We start from the raw sequence: 25,139 nt of genomic DNA, 5'->3' as shown, positions 1-25,139 counted from the left end.
TCTTCCCTGAAATGATTTTCCTATCAACGCATGTTAGTATTGTTTGTTTTTAGTTTCAGTCTGCCTCTGATTATACAGCGCTCCTCTCTTGGCATACAGGGCACAGAGAGTTTGTAAGTGGAATCAAACTTTTAGCGATGAAAAGCATGAGCTAATGTGTTACTGAACATATTACGCTTCCAGTGTACATTTTGTCTAATTTTATTCAAATTACTTACTATATAATCTAATTTTCAATCATTACTGAGTCACTTTTTTACCTGTCAGAGAGGAAAAGACAAATTATTCTCAGTTTATTCAAAAAATATTTGCTGCATCCATCTGCATTATTTTTGCAAGCCTGACTTGGATAAAGCAAGTCAGTTATATATACATAATGAAGGTATGATTAGGTTTATTTTCTTTCTTGTAAAATAATCCCACTCACCGCTCAGATTGCTCCTAACAGAAACCAAACAAGGCACAAAAGTTGAGTAAATGAATTTTATTACATTTTTGGACTGTTCAAGTTGACAGAAAAGCTGTGAAGTACAGATTTAGCAATGCATACCCATCTTAAAACTGAAAAAAATATATAACGCCAGTGTTTCCACATAGAGTTTTTACCAGTACACAGACTTCATGTTGCAATCTGTCAGGGTATGAAAACATGTTAATTTCAAGGACTTTGTTATGCAGAGAATCCACATTTAACAAGAACCCTTTTTTATATTTACTCTATTTATCTGAGCTGTGAAATATGAGCAAGTGAAGCACAAAGCACTGGAGATGATGAGGATGATGTTCCTCAATCTGTGTTCATGGAATGCAAACAGTCTTATGTACAGTAAATTCACAGTAACGGCACAGAGATGCACGGGGAGGGAGGGAGGGGCACAAATATTTCAGTCATCTTTAGCTCAGACTCACTCATAAAACACAAAGTGATTATTTCTTATTATATGGGAACCCAAGTTTAGTAGGTCTAGTGTTATGATTACCGACAAACATAATCCTAATGTTAGTATATGTACATACTGTACATACTGGCTTACAGTTAATCCAATTAGATGTATACAAGTTAGACATGAAATGAAAAGCCAAATTAGTGTTTTTAATCATCACAAAAGAAGCAAACAGCTGTGTGTTCTTTCTTTAGAATAGTTTACTTGTGACATATTCATCCATTTTTCAATCAACAATCCACTCTCAGCTCAATAGCCATAATACTTAATACATATACGTTACAAATGCTGACAGTGATACATGTGGTCATTCAACAGTCAGGATGTGTCCACACAGAACCCAGAACGTCTTCACATTCAACATTCAAAGTCCTTACAATTACATCTTACTGAGTATGTCTGAATACTTGAAACAATACCCATTATATAGTTCCATGTCATAGTCACAGTATTTCCAAACATGTTAATATTTAGAGCTACGTAAAAATCATAAAAGGGACAAACTACTTGTTATCTTTAGTCTTTGTCCCCGTTGGAAACAATATCCCAAATCTAGATGCTACAGTAAAATGATTTACACAAATATCAACATCTGCATATCACATTTAAAATAACAAAACAAATGTTTGTAGGTCATTTTCCCTGCTCTGTATACAAACCATGAGAATTGTGTTATTTTTCCTTGTGTGTGTGCTTCTACACATTTGTTAAGCAGTTGCAAGAAATTCCTTGTAGCATTTTTAATATGTCACCATGAAACAAAAGTTAATACAATAATAATTTGCATTTTTAAAAGCTGATCTTCCTTCTGTGGGAATGATCCTTCCAACTCTTTCATTGTCGTCTTCACATTGTTGCGTATTACTCACTTTTTCCTCCAGTAGTTTGGATTACCTTACATTTAGTTGTCTTCCAGTGTCTCTTGCTTTAGACTTTTAATATTTTTTCATATCTTCTTTAGCTTTGCTCTATCTTTAGCTCCTGTCCTGCCTATCATTCCCAGATATCTCACCCTTAGAAGTAAAATACTTAATGGGCGAACTCGTTACGATCCAGTTTTCCTACCATGATAAAAGCTATTACAACACTGCAGAAATGTAGCATTTGAATTGACATGCTAACAGCTGCTGAGCATCCATTTTCATTATTTGTATGTTACTGAATATTTTTGCTTTAATTATGCCTCTTGAAGCTAAGGAAAGTCTGCCTTTATGGAGATGACTGCAGCAGAGCAAGATTGTGAGTTGGAAGGGTGGTTTAATTTTGTTAAAACATAACGTTTTTTGCTATAATGCTACAGGAATATTTCTACTTTACTTTGATACTTTTCTCTTGGTGGAGGGGATGGGTCTACTTACAGGTTTTTGGGGCAGGGAATGATGTAATCTTAGATTTACTCAGTTATTTTCCTCTTGGAAGGCGGCACCAGATGTGCAGGCAGGTCTGATGGCAGTTCGTGTCCCTCCAGTTTCACTTTGATCAGGTGATTGGCCAACGCAAACTCCTCATCGTCAAGCATCCCGTCCTTATCGATGTCTGCCAGCTTCCAGATCTTTCCCAGCACCGTGTTGGGCAGTTTTGACTTCACCATCTCCCTCTTGGCGTTGGCTCCCGTCACCTTCCCATTGACGGGAGACAACGTGTAGAAGATCTCGTCGTAGGCAGGTTTGTCTCGTGCGACCACCCACTCTGCATCGTCGATGCCTTCGCCGGCTCCTTCACCGTACCCGTGGCCAAACGGGCCATCCAAAGTGCCGTCAAAAGCACCACCTTTCACAACTGGGTTGGGGCGCTGGTTTTCCTCTTGGCGGACCAGGACCATTAATCCGGCGATATCGTGGGCCAGCATGTCATCCACTGCCTCCAGGAGTTTGGGTTTCAGAGGCTGGAATTTGTTGAGATCCTGAGATTGGAGTAGGTCCTGGAATTGGCAAGACAAAAGACAACAAGTTTAGACCCAATCTTTCTAAACAAAGATTTATAAATCTACATTCCTTTGTCTGCTTACCTGCATCTTCTTCAGATTAGGAAAATCTCCCGGTGATATCTGATGCTCTCTTTCGATGCGTTTGTAAATATCTCCCAGACTGCCAATCAGTTCCTTCTTCTTGTTCTCCTTCCCGAACACAGAGGGCATGTCTTTCTTCAGTGCGCTGATGATGTAGGCATGGACCTGCATTGTGAGAGGGATATATGATCATGTACTTAAAAACAACAGTTACTAAAACAACAAGTTGGCCTCGTAAAAAGTTGACAGTGGTGTGTTTCCTTGAATCCACCTTGTGTCCTTGAAGCTGATCCCAAAACACAAACGCACCCTATCAGCTGTCCAACAGGAAGACTACGCTCAACTGTCAGTTTGATAAATCTGTTTGTGTGTGTTCGATTGCGTGCACGCGTACATCCTCTGTGTTTTCCTTGAACTACAACGGTCAGCGGACTGTCGCCTCTTATACCTGACTTCCTGTCCGGGGAGGAAACAGGAAACAATTCACTCAGAGAGAGAGAAGTAGCCCAATAAGTCTGGTTCTGTGACAGCAACGAACATTTTCTGTCAAGGTTAACAGCTGGACGGGGCGGGGAGGGGACTGAGTGATGGGAAGAAGAAAAAGGAAACACACACTCACACACGCACACACACACACTCCATCAGTGAGTCTTCACTTCTGCCTTACCTTAGCCAGTCTTGCTCTCTTGATCAGATCGTTGAGTTTTCTAAGCGCTGCATTTCTCGGTAAAGACTGAATGTCTTTAAATAAGTCCTGCTCTTCTGCTTCGAACAGCTTCCTGTTGTCTGGGATCAACAGAGGATGGGACCAAAATGACCCGATGTACACCCGGATCACCTGTTGTTGGGGGAGAAATCAGACATAAAAGGCACATTTAAACAGGTATCCTCTTATTTTTCTTCATCTTCATAGACTTCACCAGCTCATAATAAAACCAGCTAAGCTCATCATTTTTGCCACAAGGGAACTCGCAATCAAAACAAAATCAGAAATGAGACTCTGATTCCGTTGTGATGTAGCTTACGATCATGGAGTTGTTGTTATTTTTTAGCAGAAATGTTACATAGATCTCCGATGACAAACACCAGAAAAAATAACTGAGCACTTTAAACTTCTGCAAAACTTAAAATCCATTGATTAATTGTACCAATTCATGCTTTGATTACCTCAGGGGTGTTGACTATTTTTCCCAGTGACCACATTAGGGCTCCATACACTCTCATCAACTGCTGTGTCTCTATCTGGTCAGCCTTGTTCAGCACAACCCTGGCAAAAGACGAGAGAACAGTGTTCATGTAAACCAAACAGTAATATTGCATAAATGACCTATAATGTTGATATAAATGTACAAATAGAGCAGCTATTTGCATACCTTTGAACTAGAATTAGATCTATATGAGTTACAGTAAGCCACCCTGCAGTACCTGATCTTGTCTTCATGGTTCTTCAGGGCCTTTATCACCTCTGAGAACTCATCAGAGATGTCCAGTTTGTGGGCGTCAAACAGTAAAATTATCCTGTCCACTCGCTCTGCAAACCACTCCAAGACTGCCGCAAAGTCATAGCCTGCGAGGATAAGGAGGATGAGGACCCCAATAAAAGGGTTGGGGTGTAAAATAAAATAGAAATTAGAATTAGGGAAAAAACTGATTGCGAGAAGAGAGGTGATTAACGATGTTTACTTTGACTTCCTGTTTCTTTGATCGAATCCCATAACAGTGTCCTAATAGCATTAAGAGAGGCATTCATATTCAAGGTTCTTTTTCAACACACAAGTTTATGAAGTTGCAATAATGAGTAAACCATTACAATGTCTTCAGGTCATAGAGGAGGCATTACAAATAACGCCTGTATTACGACATTCTGAGAGAAGACAGATGGATGCTGTCCTGCCAAAGATCAACTAAGCAGATCCCTGAAACCAAACAAAAAGAAATCAAAAACTAAAACAATAATATGTCACGGTCTCTTTTGGCTCCGTTCTTTTAACGGGAAATGCAATAGTGACAGTAATGAGTGAATGAATGAGTTAATGCCTCCGTTATGCATGAGTAAATGAATCAATGATTAAGTCCGTCAGCAGGAGTACAACATTTCCTCCTTTTAACTTTGTGTCCTACTCAAGGACACAACAGACTTTAACCTGGAGAAATTCCACAGTAAATGAGAAGGGAACAAAGAACAAAGGGCAGAACGAAAGATTAGTGAGCTAAAGTTTTCCAACCAGCGCTGAAGGATACCTCTATGTGAACCAGCTGAGATTATGGGACAGCAATGAGGGGGCATTTGCTGTCCAATGATAGTACACTGGAAAATCTGAAAGCTTGACTTTAATTAAACGTTTTATGTCAACAAATTTCACATAACTGCATTAGGTTAGTTAAAAGCAATAATAATAAGTTGAACCTATTTAACCCTAATACTATTATTATGTCAACTAACCTGATACAGTTATGTGAAATATGTTGAGATAACATTCATTTAAGTCAGTGTGTAAAGAAGCTTTGTTAATACAGTGAATGAAAAACAGATTTTCTGAAGAACAGGTTCTCCATTCTAAATAACAGACTTAATGTTCAAGCTTTGTGTTTGTTATTGCTTTGAATCTAAGTCTCGCTAAACAGAAAAAGCTATGATAAAAATCCCTCATTATACATACTCAACTGCTGCTGTAGTGCTGCTCCTCCCAGTAAAGGAATACTTTATACTCCATTTGAATGGTTTCTAATAGCTATGTGTATATATTCCAATGTTAAAAGGTACTGCTGACATGATGCCTCAAAGGCTCTTTCATGACAAATTAATCTTGAGTGTTTGATATTTCCTTCCTGGGATGTGAGCAAACATTTGGCAGCTGTAGCAATGAGTATGTAAAACATGTAAACATGTAAATTGGTTTAAGCTGTGTCTCTCTGTCCTGTATAAACACAGCTGAGATTAGATAGAAGACAAACTGCTGCTTGAGCAAAGCTACGCAGGGTTAAGAATGTGAGATAGTTTCTAGATATTTTGAAATAAAGTGGATTGCTTTTCACAGGAAGCACTTTTCACATGGTGTGGGGAAGAATATTAAGGTCCTGTATCTATCACAATGTTCATTACAGTGTCAAACTGAAGGTTATCCTTCTTAGAGCCTTAACAGTGTTGGTGGAGTTATGTGCAGGGGATCACAATTAATAGTTAGACTTGCATACCTACAATTCATTTCATCAGTTTGGAGTAACTTTTGTTCAAAGCTAATATTTGGACCTGAGGATAGCACTATAGTAAAGCTATGGGAATATCAATCTGATCAAATTATAGGGATTTAAGAGGAAAAATTCTCACCAAAATAATGATTCTTTTGAATGTAAATTTAGTTTTTATTGGTAGACACAAGGAGCAAACCACTTAGGGATTCATCCCGTGCAGATTACAATTATACAAAATAGGTACAAAAATAAATATTTAAATAAAAACAACAACTATGATTCATCCTCTGTCGATCATAAATAAACTCATAGCAGCTGGCTAATAATTGTTGAAAATGTCTTACTCTGGAAAAACCTTAAGGACACAGACACGGTCTGAAATCTGACTAAAATATAACATGTGTAGCTAACAAGCTAAACTCACAAACCTATATACTGTATATTTATATATATATATTATTTGTTTCCCCCCCAAACCATGTGACAAGATTCTGGCGAAGAATCTCTAACAGTCCAATAATTCTTCAAAGTATCATTTAAAATCAGCTGGTTGTTGCCAACATTTATTAGCTACAATACCTCCATAAGGACATCTATGTAGGCAGCTATAGCCTGACTCTTCATCTGGACACACACACACACACACACACACACGTTGGAAAAGTAATAATAGCATGAAGTAAAATGAGACACAACACAAAGGAAAACATAAAAACATACACAAGACAGGCAACATGATGAAAAGACAAATGAACACACGCACACAAACAAAGCTCCACCATACACACTCATACACACTCTGTACCCAAAGATAACACAGCTGTGCTGACTCAGCAGATGTTAAGTCTAACCAGTATTTTATTTGTTGTATCCAACGGACAACAGCGGGGTCACACCACACTGTGCCGTTTATTTGGTTTGACAGCACTTTCACGGGACGCTTCGACTGAACAAAGAAGAAGTAAATAGAACGGAGCTGATGTGGGTCGGATTCAATTGAACCACTTCAAATTGGAAATAATATCGTACTGTTTCCCAATAGAAAAGCCGACGAACGCATTGTTCTTCTGACAAACATTAATCCAGACCCCATTGTGCTATGAATTAATGCACTGAACCCAAAGACCCGACTATGTTCATAACTCTTACTTAGCTACTGGAACTACAAGTATGTATACATATTTTATCCTGCAACGACCAAACACGGGTCTATTGACACGGCTAACAGTATTGTGTATTGACAAAAGCATCATTACACAGCTTATTTAGAGCCCAGCAGTAGAATGGAGCATGAATGCCAGCACACCTTCATTATGTTTAGTTTGTCTTGTGAAATCATTCACTATAGAAAGTGGACTATTGTTTGTCACACTGCCTGCGATTAATAATTAATGTCCTGTGGTGAAAGCCAATATAAAACAAACATGGGACCTACTTGGCATAGGGAACTTTTTAACAGTGCACACATAACCGTAGACTAACAAGGGGAAAGAGAACAACCACAATCAAAGATGCCCAGTGTAAGAGTGAATGTGGGCAGCAGTAAATTGCAGCTGTGATTCATTATGCTAGCTCTTTTGTTAATGTCAGCTGTTGGTAGGGCAATGCCTGTATTTAGCTCCAGGAATGCCAGCCATGCCGGACACTTATCAAACTGTAAGAAAGCCGGAGGAATTCTTTTGAGGCTTTCACCCCTAAACTTCACTTCATCCTGAGGTCCAGTTCAACACCAAGTCTGGGATCCGTCCACTGCTGATTCACTCGTTTGTGAAGCATAGATAAATTATAATATCATCAGGAACGGTAACGTTTTATTTGGTTATTTTATCCTTAATTTTGTTTTAGCGTGTTCAATTTGAAGGTGAGATGAATGGGTTTTTGTGTAAATAGATGGACTGGATTAGGGAAAAAGTGTTATGAAACTAAATGGCAAGGTGACACTTTCTTATACTTTGATTTCCATCTCACAACCCAGAAAGGAGTGAAGTGTAAACGGATGGTTAGAGGTGTTTTGTGCTTCTCTAACTGCATTTTGTGTGTCTGCATTAACTTTAAAAATAGTACCTGCAAAAACTGAATTTTCTTTCGGAGTTAATGCTAGTACATACAGTATGTAACTACTTTGAGTAATCTGCAGGTCATATCTGGGTGTGTGTGTGTTTGTGTGAGAGAGAAAGAGCACATTCAAAGCTCATCTTTTTGTCACCGCTTCCTGTTCTTTGAAATGAATGAAGCATAATCCTCCTGATAGCTAAATGCTAGAATAAACACACACGTCCAAAGGAAACGCTGACATTGTAGTCCAGAGTTCAGTGGGACTAGAGGAACGCAGCTGAATGGGTCCAGTGAACGAACACACACACACACACACACACACACACACACACACACACACACACACACACACACACACACACACACACACACACACACACACACACACACACACACACACACACACACACACACACACACACACACACACACACACACACACACACACACACACACACACACACACACACACACACACACACACACACAAACTAAGGGGACTAATACAGTGTGTGTGTCTTACCTCGACTGATTCTCTGTTTCTCTCCTGACAAAATCCCTGGTGTGTCAATCACACTGATGCTTTCCAGCACTGGGTTAGGCAGCTGGGCACACACAAACCTAAAAGAAGGGGAGATGAGAGGAGAGGAATAGAAGTTGTGTGGAAAACAACACGAGAAGAAAAAGAGATGATGAAAGTGAGGAGATCATAAGAGAGGAAGAAAATTAGGTGAGAAGATAGGAAAAGAGTTGAGAAGAAAAAGACAGATAATATGAATAGGAGAAGAGATGAGAAGAAAATAAAGAAGAAGAGGAAGAAAGGGAGGAGAGGAAAGGAAACAGGGGGAGAATAACATGAGAAAAAGCAGATAAGGAGAGGAAATGGAGACGAACGATATGAAAAGAGAAGAAGAGGAAGAAATTGAGAGAAGAAAAGTAATGGGGAAAAAGAGAGGAAGAGATGAGGAAGGAGAGGAAAGATGCAGCAAATGAGGAGAGGAAAAATTAAGACATGAGAGCAAAGTTTATGGACAGAAGTGTAAAACGCTTTAACAACAAACATGGCCCTACCCCAGACTTCTACCTCCTTCTCTCCTCTATCTCTCTGTCTTCAGCTGTATAAACACTAACAAGTTAGTGGTCATCCTCACTGCGACCCCCCCCCCCCCCGATTCCCCACTGACAGTCAGCAGTTCCTCTGTCTCCTTTTAGCAGCGTTGGCCCCTCACAGCCAGGACACCACCGCAAGACTGCTTGGCATCTTTCCTTCACCAGAAGGATGACTCTGCTTCACACACACACACACACACACACACACACACACACACACACACACACACACACACACACACACACACACACACACACACACACACACACACACACACACACACACACACACACACACACACACACACACACACACACACACACACACACACACACACACACACACACACACACACACACACACACACACACACACACACACACACACACACACACACACACACACACACACACACACACACACACACACACACACACACTAAGGCAGCCATTAAAAGAGAAAGGCCTGACCAGTGAGCAGAGGGAAATTCAATCACATAGGAATGTAGAGCAGTGGTGTGGATTCTCACTAGTGCTCTCATTCTCCCTTTCTTTTCTACTCATTTCCCCCCCTACAGCCACATACTTCACCTTGATGTACAACGTTGTGCTCCAGTACACACACACACACACACACACACACACACACACACACACAGAAATCTGACAGCATCTAGCATCGGGGCATGTCATCTTTGATAAAGTGTGTTTACCTGTTGAGGAATGCGTTTCCAAATGCGTTCAGCTTTCTGAACGGCTTCTTGGGGTCAACCACCAAAGCGTTGCCAGGGATGACTCCTTCGGTGTCGCCGTGCATCACCGCGATGAAGGAATCTGTGGTGGGCTCGGGGCCGATACGCATACCGGGAAAATCCTGCTCCAACAGGTAGCTGTGGTCGAGATATTATATATCAGTGTAATACAAAACAAGGGATAGAAGAGCTGTTTTTTTTATATATATATATAAAACAATTTGTACAGAAGATGCTATCTGAGACCATGAGCAGAGGGCATTGTGCATTGTGCAGCTAGCATACCTTAAACCAATTTTCAGGTAATCTCTATAAACACATATCTGCGAATGAATGCCGGATCTCTGGGCAACGGGACGGGATTTTGATAACAGATGTCTTCTGGTTTTTGTTTGTAGTCTGAATCGTATTGGGCAATCATGAACACATTGACTGAAAAGGCAATCTCTAAACCAATCAGCTATTATCTGACGATAATTAAGCTTTCTCAGCTTCCAAAAAAGATTGTATACATGTCATAAAATGGGGTCCACTTTCAACCCAAGTTGCTAATCGGACCTATAACAATGACCAGCAAAGAGGAAGTGTTGCCCAGGATATATTAGCCGTTACCCAAGATGCTAAATCTTTGTTAGACCAATAACCAATCTGAGAATGAATTACAAGAGATTGAAAACACTTCATCAGACATTAGTGCCAACCATGTGTACAATTCTCTTCTTCCACAGCTGCTTGTAGTTGGTCTTTTATCAGGTTATACTTCCTATGGTTTGAAGGTTCTTTGCAGTCAACTGTAGGCAGCTGGTCAGATGTGTGATAGATCAGCAGGCTCTAATTTATAAGAAGTGCTGCAAGGCCTTTTAGTCTGGATGGCAAAAGAAAAGACTCAAAATTCACCAGGAACCAGGTCTGCCTTGAATTAGAAGCTGCTGGAATAAGCATTAGGGGAATTTTTACATCATTATGAGCTGGATGGCTGCTGAGCACGAAAGAAGCCACTGCTCCAAACTCAGCAGCATGACGTTTGATTTGAGTTTGTTGCTATTTAGTCCGTTGAGACAAAGATGGAAGGCATTGGGCCAAAAATAGATTAGTACATTTGCAGGAGACATGAGGACTACTGTCACACTTTGCTGCAAACAGATAAAAGTTGACATAATAATGAGGAAACAAGCATAGCAATGAGACCGAGCAGTACATCTTGGACTTGATTAAGTTTTCCTAAAAGGACTATTACCTTGAACATGACAAACTAGTTGTGCAGTCACTAAATAATGCAAGTATTAGAATATTAAGACGGGTTTAGGAAGACACATCTGAACAAGAATTTGGTTGAGCTTTACGAGAGCTGACAAGAAGACATACAGCAGCTTGCCAGGGTCTTGTGTGTTTTATAGATGATGCGAAACAGCTGACTGAGGTGAAAAAGGTCAAGGGAAAGACAGCCAAACATGAATGTATGGTTTTGAAAAGGCACATTTTCCAGAAGACCTATAAAAAACTTACATGTGTTTATGTGTTTCACAAGTATTATGTCTAACTGTTTGAAAACTGCTGCAAACTTTTGACCTCATCTGTAAGTGTTGCTGTGGCAACACAGCATGCTTGCATCTCATGCGTTTAAGGTGTGAAAAGGTTGCATGGTCATCTATTAATTCAGTGACATCACACATGTTAAAAATGAAGATTAGTGGGTTTCTGCTGAGTTTCACAACCCAAACATTGTGAGCGAAGGCCATTAAGAGATTTAGGAAAAAGATTTACGGCTAAAAACAGACCATAAATATAAAGTGTGAGTGTGGGATGTGTGTGCATCTTAACAGCTACCAGATGTATGGATGGATCCCCTTACACATCTCCACATACAATCACACACACCTTGTCAGAGCAGTGCCTGGTAGAGCCATCTCTCTGCAATCCTGTCTGTTTAATGTGTCTGTGGGGAGGCTGTGCAGTGCAGATTGTATGTTCCATTTCATATATACATACTGTGTGTGTGTGTGTGTGTGTGTGTGTGTGTGTGTGTGTGTGTGTGTGTGTGTGTGTGTGTGTGTGTGTGTGTGTGTGTGTGTGTGTGTGTGTGTGTGTGTGTATTTCACCTGCATTTAGCTCTCATCATACCATTACATTTCACACATTCTTTGCAGCAAGCTGTCAGTGAGATAAAACTGAAGATTCACAGGTGCTGGTTTACAAATCCAATCCTAACGTAATAGACTGTGGTGTGTAAAGAATTGATACACTTTAAAAATCAGCTTAAAGGAAAACCTGGATTCTTGGAATCCTCGAAAGACTCAAAGTAACATTTGGGAAACAAGTGGAAAATCAATCAATCTCAGTCCTACAATTAAGACAGGCTCAGATTACTGACCTCTGAATGACCATAGAAGAAGAGAGACTATATAACCCTCTCTTGTCTCTCCTTCCATTCATTCATATTTATTGACTTTATCTGATTCACATCAAGCCATAACTACACATAGTTACTCTAAACATTCTTTCTTTTGGTTCAACGACCTGCAGTGCTCGAACATCCAGAGTCTGACACCCAGCGATGAAGAGATGCTGCTGAGGGAGGGTTACTCAACAGATAACATTCTACATGTAACTGTTACAATGTCGGGGGTGTGGGGTCCGGCTGCTGATTGTTGAATTGTGTGATGGGTGAAAAGTCAGTGAGACACAGGAGAGGAAGAGGAGAGAGCAGTCTGTACTGTCTAGTCTTATAACAGGAAGTCACTAAAAGCATCCTCTTTCAGGCTTTCAAGGGCTAACCCCACTAATTACCCACTATGCTCTGCAAGACAGAGAGAGTGTGTATGTGCATGCGTGTGTGTGTGTCAAGTCGTTAGTAGCTGTCTTGCAGTTCAAAAAGAGGCCCAACACCCAGCTGCTAATATCTCCTGCTGTCACACATACACCAACACCGGACTATTCAAGGTCACGAGTTCTCACAACTCTGACTATATAACATTATTTTTATAATGAAGAAGATTATACTTCATCTGAATTTATGTTACGTTAGGCATGTATTTGCTTGGGCAGTGTACCAGCATGAATCTTGCAATGGAGTACAGGGTGTAAAATCGAATTGTAGGAAAACCGTCATCCTCCTTTGCATACAATCTGAAAAGTGGAATTTAGATTTGCTTTTCTTAACGACCCTGTAACATCCAACATCACAGCACTAGTTTGAGAGGGCACATATGATGAGAGGATGGACATGATAAAAAATGAAATAAAGCATTGACTAATTTAATCTTTGCATGTAACCCTAGTTACCCCTAGTCTTTGAAACCAAACTTCAATTTACTGACATGTTGTGCGAGTACATTAGTTAGTAAAAAGCAAGAAAACATCTGCTTAAAGCTTGATTTGTAACCCAACAACAAGCTTTTAATGGCCACCAGATGATGTTTTTTTTACAAACCATGTCCGAGGAATAAACCCTGATGTGATAGATGTCCTTCTCAGGTGTAATCATATATATAAAACATGCATACACATACACCTCTTCAGAGAGGACTCTTAATCTTGCAAAGGTGCGGCTCTTTAGGCTATGAGTGTTTCTGTGTGTGATGACTGATCTTTTCTATTGGTCCTTTTGTTTTTGATTGTTTTTGATCCCCTTCTTCCTCACTTTTTGACAAACTGAAGCAGACAGAGAAAAGTCAGTTAGGGTGTGTCAACCTCTCCTTTTATATCTTTCTGGTGACCTCATGTGTTTTGTGTGATTCCTGTATGGGTGTTTGTGCTGTTTTTCTCACCGTATGAAGCTTGTCTTGCCAGTGGAGTACTGTCCCACCAGTAGGACCATGGGCTTGTTGTCAAAGTCTGCATCCTCTAGAGCTGGGGAGTGGAACTCATGAAACTTGTAGCTCTCCTCCAGCGGCAGGAGTTTGGTTCTGTAGAGCTTCTTCAGTCCATCACCCACGGTCTGAAAGACTTCTGGATCCTTCTTCCTTCTGTCGTCGCTCCCAAGCCAGCTGAACATGGCTGCTGAACTGGTCAAAGATGCTGTGGGTCACTCGTGTCAGATTATTATCTTGTTGCTGACAGGTTATAGGTTTAACCTGACAGATGTACAAATGTTAAATGTCCTTGAGGGATCAAGGACTTCTTAAGAGCTGGTAAAGGAAAGTGAAGCAAAGATCTTACCCTAATTGAAAATTTAAAAAATAAATAAATAAAATAAAGGATAATCACATTAAAAAAAGAATCATTTATTTCGTTTTTTTCCTAGTAGTAGAATAAATGTGTCTAGGTGAAATTATGTGTGGTGACTGTTATTATTGATAATATTGAGCCACCCCAGTTGAAGGTTATCTTGCTATTTATTTCAGGCCTATATGTTGTACGGTTGAATGTTTTTAACTGAAAACGATATCCAAATTGTTCAATACTTTCCAGAATTTAAACCTTATTCATTAAATGCACTCTCATCATCAGATCCATCGGTCCTCCAAGTCCAGGCCACTAATGCTCCTGGGCCAAAAAAAAAAAAACCCCACTGCATTCATTAACTTTGTTTCTGTTTACCAATCTCTTTCAGAAAACAAACAGAGCTCAAAAAAGCTTAAATAATTCCGCTCATGCATAACATCCCGTAACCGCTATTCAATTTCGTCCAACAGCTAGCAGAGGAATCCCAAAAATGATGCACCGAGCTGCTGTCAGAGCACAGCCTCCGTTATTGTTCAATCTCTCCCGCTCTTCTGCAGCAAAACACCCCAAACCTCCTCAGACCATCAGGTACTTCTGTGTTTTTCGTCTAAAAACTAAGAGTAGCCTGTTTTGCTAATGCAGAGGGTTACTGTCTGTCACAGCACGGCGCTGAATGTAGCCGCAGCTGATGTCCTGCAGCTCAATTTAAATGCCGAGTCGAAGGAAACCCGAGCCCGGCGGAAGTGCCCAACGCTTGGCAGTCCGACCCACCACGGCCCCGCCCAGAGATGCGAAGCTGAAGCGGGGCAGGGCGACGCCATGACGGATGAAGAGAGATGGATGAGCCGTGGTTCAACGACATAGCGCCACCTAAAGGTACATCTATATACTGTTAATACATTTATATTTGAATTTATGTTATATATTTTTACTTTCATATACCTTATAGATTTGAACATTACTAATTGACGATAAGACACTTTATTTTTCTGTCGACAATCTCCCAAAACTACATAACGTTTGAATGAAAACTAGCAGTGCTGGAAAAAACAAAAGTATAATTTAGAAAAATATTATTCTGAAGGTATGTATAGTTTTTTTTTTTTTACGCTTCTACTGCAGATTTAGATTATTAATATAAAATACAGTATACTTAAACTGTTTAACAATTGACCAGCAGATGTCTCTATTCATTCTCTTTTCGTATCTAAAAGGCAGGTGTCAGAATTAAAGTTGAGGTTCAACCATGTAGCATATATATTACCTTAAGTATGTGCATATTTTGTAATTGTTGAGCCTGTAAGACTCAAACCTCTAGCGAGAAAAGGAAACAATGGTAAAAGATGCCTTTAATGTTAAAAACAAAGCAGAACCAAACTAGTTCACTTTAATATTGTTTATTTTAATGTACAATAATTCTGTCTGGCGATATACAATTCTATGAAAAACATTTTACATTCATGCATAGCATCAACATTTTCATCACATTGCAGAAAAACCTGAGTTGTGAAACTAAATGTGCCTTAGGGTTTTATAATTCCTGTTTACTGTGGCTTTGAAAACATGCATGTGTGTAAAACATATCAAAGTCAAAGCTTCCTTCATTTATAATTTTTGAGTAAAAATAGTGACAAAAATTGAGAGAAAGAGGAACAACATTATAAAAGGTCATGGTTTTCCCCTTTCAAAACTTAAAGAAACAAGCTATGTTGCATTCTTCTGGATAACAAACAAAGTGAAAGTATGTACAGTGCTTTAATCATTGATGGACTGCAGAAGAGCCAGTAGTGTAATGAAGTCTGATCACTTGTAGGCAAGGCAGCATACCATATTCCAAAAAGCTTCTTAAAACTTCAGCTCCAAACAAACAAATATAAATTGTTGTATATAAAAACAAGAGGACATTTAGTACAAATGCACAAATAATATTGGCACATACTGTAGGTCAGGCAGATCCTTTCTTTTAAAGGAAATCATCTCTACATTTAGAAGAAAAACATTAGGAGTAAAGTGCTTTCTTTAACTTCATTTGTAATTGCAGATTTAGATTATTAATATAAAATACAGTGAATCTAAACTGTTTAACAATTGACCAGCAGATGTCTCTATTCATTCTCTTTTCGTATCTAAAAGGCAGGTGTCAGAATTAAAGTTGAGGTTCAACCATGTAGCATATATATTACCTTAAGTATGTGCATATTTTGTAATTGTTGAGCCTGTAAGACTCAAACCTCTAGCGAGAAAAGGAAACAATGGTAAAAGATGCCTTTAATGTTAAAAACAAAGCAGAACCGAACTAGTTCACTTTAATATTGTTTATTTTAATGTACAATAATTCTGTCTGGCGATATACAATTCTATGAAAAACATTTTACATTCATGCATAGCATCAACATTTTCATCACATTGCAGAAAAACCTGAGTTGTGAAACTAAATGTGCCTTAGGGTTTTATAATTCCTGTTTACTGTGGCTTTGAAAACATGCATGTGTGTAAAACATATCAAAGTCAAAGCTTCCTTCATTTATAATTTTTGAGTAAAAATAGTGACAAAAATTGAGAGAAAGAGGAACAACATTATAAAAGGTCATGGTTTTCCCCTTTCAAAACTTAAAGAAACAAGCTATGTTGCATTCTTCTGGATAACAAACAAAGTGAAAGTATGTACAGTGCTTTAATCATTGATGGACTGCAGAAGAGCCAGTAGTGTAATGAAGTCTGATCACTTGTAGGCAAGGCAGCATACCATATTCCAAAAAGCTTCTTAAAACTTCAGCTCCAAACAAACAAATATAAATTGTTGCATATAAAAACAAGAGGACATTTAGTACAAATGCACAAATAATATTGGCACATACTGTAGGTCAGGCAGATCCTTTCTTTTAAAGGAAATCATCTTCATTTAGAAGAAAAACATTAGGAGTAAAGTGCTTTCTTTAACTTCATTTGTAATTGCAGATTTAGATTATTAATATAAAATACAGTGAATCTAAACTGTTCAATATTTGACCAGCAGATGTCTCTGTTCATTCTCTTGTTGTATCTTATAAAAGGCAGGTGTCAGGAATTCAAGTTGACTTCAACCATGTAGCATATATATATTACCTAAGTATGTGCATATTTTGTAATTGTTGAGCTTGTAAGACTCAAACTTCTAGCGAGCAAGCAGAACAGAGCTAGTTCACTTTAATATCGTTTATTTCATACAATAATTCTGTCTGGCGATATACAATTATATGAAAAAAGATTTTACATAATATACAATTCATGCATAGCATCAAACTTTTCATCACATTGCAGACAAACCTGAGTTGTGAAACTAAATGTACCTTATGGTTTTATAATTCCTGTTTACTGTGGCTTTGAAAACATGGTGAGGTGTGTAAAGAATATCAAGGTCAAAGCTTCCTTCATTTATCATTTTGAGTAAAAACAGTGACAAAAAAAGAGAGAAAGAGGAAGAACATTATAAAAGGTGTGCACGGGTTTCCCCTTTCATAACAAGCGATGTAGCATTCTTCTGGAAGTATTTACCGTGCTTTAATCATTGATGGAATGCAGAAGAGCCAGTACTGTAATGAAATCGGATCACTATTCCAAAAAGCTTCTTAAAACTTCAGCTCCAAACAAACAGATATAAATTGTTGCATATAAAAACAAGACGGCTAAGTGATAATGCTGTAATATTGCACGGCAGACAGTATGTTGTTTAAAGAGATAAAGACACTGATGATTGCAAAATTATGTTGATGCCTTTTAGTACAAAGGCACACATAATATTGGCACATACTGTAGGTCAGGCAGATCCTTTTCTAAGAAATCATCTTTACATTCAGAAGAAAAACATTAGGAGTAAAGTGCTTTCTTTGACTTCCTCATAAACGATATGAACACATTAATCATAGAGGTAGATACTGTCTTGTTCCTCTGAACATCAGTATTTCCTTCATATAACATTCAGTATTAGTGGATTTCTATTCAAATGAATACTGCAATCTCTGACTGGAAATCAGAAATGAATCACATTATGATTCTGCCCAATTTAGCAAAGATAAACAGTACAAACAACTACTATTCCAAAGTGTCTCTGCAGTTTAAGTGCTGCACCAGGAACTTAAAGAGGGACAGACCTGAAACATGAAACTAAACACACCTTCTACTACTAGACAGTAAACAAGGATATGTATAGTCATGGAATATCCGCAGTAAACTGTACCACATATAGTATCCAAACATGCTTCACAAGTAGAAAGCAAATCACCTAACTCACAAAGAATTGGCAATTTTCTGCAAAATCTTGTATTATTAAGTTATCTCCAAGAACACTTTGACTATGCACATGCATCAAGCCCAAGTGAGTCTCCTGCATAAGTATTCACATTGATCAGTATATTAGTTCATATAAAGTTTGAATCATAAAGTAATGATAATAAAGCAACTTTAACATTTACAGGTATAAAAGTAACACAACTACAATACTAAATGCTCCTAAGAATTCAGTTTTGTAGTATTAATAAAACCCATAGGTTATGCTATCTAATTTAAGTGCACATAATAAGTGCAGAAGAAGAGCATATGTTTCTTTATAGTAATGGAGTAAATAAATTGATGAATATCATCTACTTGTCCATCGAGATTACCAAATCCCATCTGGTCAAAAAATCCTCCCCACCTCCCTCCAACTCTCTCTCTGCCTCTGCCTTTTCCTCAGACCCTTGTCTCACAAACACATTTTCCAACCTCAGCTCACCGTTCCTCAAATTCCCCATCTCCTCCTCTTCCTCTCCTCCAATCCTGTTCTCCCTCCCTTTTTCACCCTGCATCATCCCATCCCACACTCCCTCCTTGTTAAACTCCATATCTGGCAACACAAGTTTCCCAGTCAGGGGATCCCAATCAATACAAAGAGTTCCCTCCTCCTCCTCCTCCTCCTCTTCTTCTTCTATATTGTGTGCTGTATTCATCGTCATAAGACCATAGTCATCTGGTAAGTCATCTGATAGGTCAGAGTTGGGGATAAGCATGGTGTTCTGAGAGGCATAAGAAGAAAGAAGGGGTAATACCTCACTCTCCCTTCCATCCATCTCACCATCAGTTCCTACTCTCATATTTCCATCCATCTCTTCCCCCATTCCTCCCTCCTTCTTTGCCAACAGATTGAAAGGAATATGGAAGAAGCCTGTTTGTGGGGTTGTGTTTATTACTAAACCTGGTAACACTCTTTCCTCTTCCTCTCCCTTCACCTTTCTCATAGACGCTCCCTGAACAGACAGGAATGGTGTTAAAACCGGCTGTGACCATGCATGTGCTTGTATGAGTGTGCTGATCTCTATCTGTGATTGAGTCAGAGGGGGTCCAGCAGAGTGGTCATCTTCAACATTCCACTCTTTTTTTTCAAAACTAGCACTTACTTTGCATTTCAGATTATTCCCATTTCCTCCTTTGAGGTCGATTTTAGAAGCTGCGGCAAGAAACCCATAGTCGACTGAAAAATCGTCCCAGGTTTCCTCGGGTGCCGGAGGTGTTTGGGGCCTCTGGGAGGCGTATCCTGGTGGGGGACGGGCAGAGTTTGTCGGCTTCTTTGGGCATGCAGAGTGTGATGTGTCGCTTTCTGGTTGTTGATCTTGGATGATGGTGATGACGATGAGTTTGGGATTCTCAGGGGGGAAAGTCAGAGGGGGCGGATGAAAAGTAGGCAGGTTCTAGATGTTGAAGGAAAATGTAAAGTCATGTCAGTATGCTGAGATGCCAGTCATAAGTCAAAACTGTATATTTTCGATAATAATTACACACTAAAATGAAGTCGGGATCAAATCTCAAAACAACATGGCGCTACCTTAAAAATGTTTTCAAAGCCAAGCTGATATTTTTTAAGACTTAACAAAGCCATACAAGACTTTATATAGCTGTAAGGCATGACAAGTAAACTGATCTTCAGATGTAAAATCAAAAGAGTTCCCTTTTACCCTTTAACAGATAACATTTGACATCTCCAATAAGTGTGTGCGTTTTCATTACCAGTATAAACGGGCTCTTCTGTCCTTTCCCCGACAGGTAGCGATGGAGAAGGTAGCCAACCACCACCAGCATACACATGCACACAGATGGAACAACTATACCCACAACTACCTGCTGCAGCTGGCCAATCACAGGGTCTGGAGGGAGATGGGAATCAGAAACGTGTCACAAAAATACACACACATGTGCATAAATGTACATATAGGAATTTCTATAAATATACATATTAAAACGTATTGTAAAATTCACTATTATCAAGCAAAAGCAAGACTATTTGAGAAAGACATTTCAGGCACAAACAATGATTACTGCTTCACTTGTGTATCATGTTTAGTCACATTCCTTTCTACCTGCCAAACAGGGCGCAAAAAATGTTTCTCTCACAGGCACACAGGCTGTTGTACCTTTAGGTGTGGTTATGCAGTGCCATGCTGAGGGCAGGTATTGGGCGGGCATGGATTCTAAACTTGACCTGGCAGAAAAGCAGTACTCTGTGTCGTATTCCATCAGGCGAAATGTGTACGGACTTGAGACCTTTGGGAAATGGTGCTAAAAACAAACATAACAAGACAATTCAGTGCAATAAAACCTAAGGTGTGCTTGATTTAACAACCTGTCTGTGCCAGAAAGGGGGGAAAAGCTATATATTTTAACTCACTATCTGTCCGCCACGGGTATTTTCGATGGAAAGGTTGTAATTCATGTCGGGGTACACTTTTGCCATGGAAACCACTGGGGTGTAGTTGTTGGGCTGATATCTCATGGGTCCTTTCAAAGAGATGATGGCATTGTTGTCCTCGATCTCCACAGAAACCAGTGGACATCCAAAAATAGCTAAACAGATAGACAGACATATTACGTTCCGGGTAGAGGTTGAATATTCGAGGTAGAAATGTAGGCTAAGTTACCAGCCCCTCCTCTGTGTGTTTGTAAGTATTTATGTCTGAACTTTTTTACATGTTGTCACTTCAACTTACTGTCCATCTTTGGATCAAATCTCTTTTTTGTCCTGACCCATTTGGAGGATGCTCCCAGGGTCACAGCACGAACTCTGGCATGGTATCCCTGATCCAGATCCCACGTCTCATTGCTCAGATCACACCAGCTCCGCACGATTTTTGTACAGCGCTGCACCGCCCTCCAGTGAACCCGTCTTCCTTCACTCCCCACAACACTGTCCCCATAGCTGCGAAACACAGAGAACACCCTCACAGTTTAGAGGATTATCCCGTGAAAGCTGGTACAATAAGAATGGAGCAAAGGGCTCAAACACACTCCTTTCCTAAGACAACTTTCCCTCAAGCAGGAAACTTTAGCTTACACAAGCGGTTTGTTAGATACAGTTACATTTCTTTCCTTCCCTCTTTTTACTTAGTCCAACATTGATATATTATGACCAATGTTCCAAAAAGGAAAGAACTTATGCAACTTAAATACAATATATGCAACTTAAATACAATAACTGCTGTCAGGAATACTTAGGTAAAATATAAATGTAGTTTTTATTTAATCTCTAAATGCTTTACTCACATGGCATACTGCACTGTAAACTCTGTGTCATCCGGTGTGTCACCTCCTGGGTGCCATTGCAGCACATTTCTCAGATTGACAGAAGAGAAAATCACATTGGTCGGGCTTAGGGGAGAGCAGGAGACTAAGGAGAAAGAGATTAGGAATGACAAGAGATGCAATTAACATGAGGCCATGTTTTTCTTTAGAATTTTTACCAGTCTCTTGTAATGTTACATAATGCATTGTCAATTTTGAAGTAGACTTTTTCGCAAATTGGTAGTTGTTGTGCTTGGATAATATTGGTTGCTTATAACAAATCTAGTGTAAGAAATGAACCAATTTAACTTGTCGGAGTACTTCACATACTATCTTTAAAAAGTTCATACAACTGTGTGTGTGTGGGCAACACATTGATGTAAGTTTCTGATGAAAGTCAATCGGTTGCCCAATTTGATAGGTTATAGACACCTGAACCTATGAAACATGAATCTTTAACTACAGATATAACTCATTTTTATGACTTGTGAAAGGCCTGGGACCCATTCTTGGTTCTTTCACTGAGGCGCAGAGCACATAATCACACTGACAACAAGCCGTGTACAGGAGGAGTAAGTTATTCAAACCTGTCTGCACATTATAATTTCTATTCTAATACTTAATGTGAATTAATTATTGTGTCTTTCATCAAACTATAACCATGCTGCATGGGCATATAAAACAAGATATAATTAATTTGGGCAAACATCATAAAACTACCTGGACTTTTGAAATATTACAGCCATATTAAGATCAGTCAATGATTAAATGCATCTGCACATTTCACTTAATGCCATATTCAGGGCCAAAAGAACAGTTTGGTGAATAATTAGCAGAGATCTTCTACTTTAGTAAAAGTACTAGAGTGTAGGAATAGAAATACTTTATTGATCCCAATTTGGGAAATGTGTAATATATAAAAAGAATACTCCGTTACAATTACAAGCACCGCAATCAAAATGTTACTCAAGTCAAAGTACAAAAATATAAGAATTAAAATATACTTAAATTACCAAAAGCAAAAGTAGTTATTATGTAGATTGGCCCCTTTCAGAATAATGTATATTATATGTTGTCATTATAACTGTTGATGCATTAAAGTGTTATCAAAGGTGGTTAAAGTGCAGCTGGTTTGAATGACTTTGTATACTGCAGGGTAGGTTGTGGATTTACTCCAGGTGTAACTTAATTCTTATTTAAGTGTTGATTATATTAATATAAGTAACTAAAGGTATTAAATAAATGTAGTGGAGTAAAAGTACAAGATTTACCTCTAAATTGTAGTAAGGTAGAAGTCAGTGGCGGCTAGCCAATAGAGGGCGCTAGGGCGCCGCCCCACCACTCACCTCTCACCACATTTCCTTGAATAAGACGTAAAAAAAATGAAATAAAAATGGAATAATAAAATATTCCATCCGAGCTGAATGCAGCTGGATTTGGCGGCGGGGCTGACGTCACAGCCTTCTGTCATAAAGTATGTGTATTGTCCATGTTATATATGATATATATTATTTAAATATAGATATAGAGATATATCTAGAGATAGATAGAGAGATAGATATAGAGATAGATAGATAGATAGATAGATAGATAGATAGATAGATAGATAGATAGATAGATAGATAGATAGATAGATAGATAGATAGATAGATAGATAGATAGATATTTATTATATATGTATATTGGCCATCTGTATAGTAATATAGCACATCTGTATATTTGTTCCTACTACATCTGTTTATACTATGCCAATTATTCCCACCTCTTTATACTGCCCTTATCTTTACATAATCACTCTTAACTGCATATACTGTACATACTCTATATATCGCACTTGTTTCTCTTTGCACTTCTAGCTATCTATCTATAATGTTGTTTTTGTTGTTTTCATTTATGTAAATACACTCGTTTGATACCTTAGTACATGTATGCATGCTTTTTTTTTTAAAAATACATTTTGGAGTTATAGCCCCCCCTGGAGAAAACTCCACCAGCCGCCACTGGTAGAAGTACAAAGTAGCAAAGAATTGAAATACTCAAGTACAAGTCTCTCAATACTTAAGTACAGTATTTGAGTTAATCTACTTAGTTACTTGACGACACTGATAATTAGTATGTTATGTTAAATCATGGGAATAGCCTACGTAAAGACAGGATAACAAACAAAAAAGAACTGTAGTACTCGTGATATATTTTTTTTCTTACCTTTGAAGTGCAGAGCTCCCAGGAGGTTCAGAAAAACTACCACTGTCCACATTTCTGTATACAGCGGTCATGTTTCACACATTCACAATAAACACCGACATTGTTAATACTCCGCAAGGTGCTCAGACCCTCCACCGGCCCGTGGGCTACTTCACCAGCGGTTCAATGTTATTCCACTCGATTAAAAAAAAAAACTTAAAAACATGTCCGAGGAAGAATGAGATTAGAGCAGATTTGGTCCGAATGGAATGGCTATCCTTGAGCGACTATCGATACTTTAACGACTTACAAAAAACCCCAAGGTTTCCGTGTAGGAGGAAGGAATGCGATCTCACTTGTTTGTGCACATTACACCTGTGCTAGTGAGTGTTTGTTTGGGCGTGCGTGCGTGTGTGTGTGTGTGTGTGTGTGTGTGTGTGTGTGTGTGTGTGTGTGTGTGTGTGTGTGTGTGTGTGTGTGTGTGTGTGTGTGTGTGTGTGTGTGTGTGTGTGAGTGAATGACTAATCTGATCCGTAAGCAAAAGCAAACAAAACATGTATAACTCAGACAGAAGTAGACATTCTTGTGATGTGAAATGGGCCATGCATAATTTATTTGTATTTTAATATATCAATCAACACATAAGCATGTTAGTTTAAGTTGGATCAATCGCTATAGTCGGTTTTATATTAATTTATAAAGTGTTGTTTAATCCAAAACTATGCAATACAATGAGAAACTAATCATATATTTGTTTATTGTTTTTTTTCATTTATCTTGACATGGATTTGAAATGGATTTGCGTTTATAATTCCTTCCGCTTCTGGAAAAAAGTGTCGTATGAGCTAAATCGTTCTACCTATCATGCACAAGACTTGGTGTACTTTAAGTTAATGTTGATCTGTGTATATGCGTATATACAAGTGCGGCTTGCGAATTTATGTGAAAGCCTTCGTGTACATATATATGTATACATTTTAACAATTGTACACGAGACCTTAATTAGATTAAAAAGGCGAAATTTAAATAAATATTGTTTTTCAAAAAGACGTTCCAAATGCAAGTGGTACACATTTGTGAAAACTTTCAATAATATATCATATTTACGTTATAATTGCAAACAAGGGTTACACACTTATGCAGTATATTGTTACACACTGTAGA

The 25,139-nt window shown here is 38.7% G+C and overlaps 2 protein-coding genes across 2 annotated transcripts; both read right to left on the bottom strand.

Annotated features, from left to right (window-relative positions):
- Nucleotides 1-469: 469 nt before the first annotated feature.
- On the bottom strand, nucleotides 470-14,971 carry ehd3 (EH-domain containing 3). Its single transcript, XM_063901984.1, has 8 exons — nucleotides 13,829-14,971; nucleotides 10,023-10,199; nucleotides 8,723-8,820; nucleotides 4,378-4,519; nucleotides 4,120-4,219; nucleotides 3,620-3,790; nucleotides 2,953-3,117; nucleotides 470-2,865 (listed from the first exon to the last, which is right to left on the bottom strand). Exons 1-8 carry the CDS (start codon nucleotides 14,053-14,055, stop codon nucleotides 2,338-2,340), a joined length of 1,608 nt encoding a protein of 535 aa, XP_063758054.1. The 5' UTR covers nucleotides 14,056-14,971; the 3' UTR covers nucleotides 470-2,337.
- A 635-nt stretch (nucleotides 14,972-15,606) lies between these two features.
- il20ra (interleukin 20 receptor, alpha) lies at nucleotides 15,607-24,341 on the bottom strand. The gene is made up of 7 exons (XM_063901812.1): nucleotides 23,997-24,341; nucleotides 21,774-21,897; nucleotides 21,221-21,429; nucleotides 20,902-21,077; nucleotides 20,648-20,792; nucleotides 20,244-20,380; nucleotides 15,607-19,927 (listed from the first exon to the last, which is right to left on the bottom strand). Exons 1-7 carry the CDS (start codon nucleotides 24,046-24,048, stop codon nucleotides 18,845-18,847), a joined length of 1,926 nt encoding a protein of 641 aa, XP_063757882.1. The 5' UTR covers nucleotides 24,049-24,341; the 3' UTR covers nucleotides 15,607-18,844.
- Nucleotides 24,342-25,139: the final 798 nt, after the last annotated feature.

Source organism: Eleginops maclovinus, chromosome 15 (assembly GCF_036324505.1).
Source record: "Eleginops maclovinus isolate JMC-PN-2008 ecotype Puerto Natales chromosome 15, JC_Emac_rtc_rv5, whole genome shotgun sequence".
Taxonomy (NCBI): Eukaryota; Metazoa; Chordata; class Actinopteri; order Perciformes; family Eleginopidae; genus Eleginops; species Eleginops maclovinus.
The sequence above is the reverse complement of the archived record's forward strand: the minus strand, read 5'-3'. Positions and strand labels throughout refer to the sequence as shown.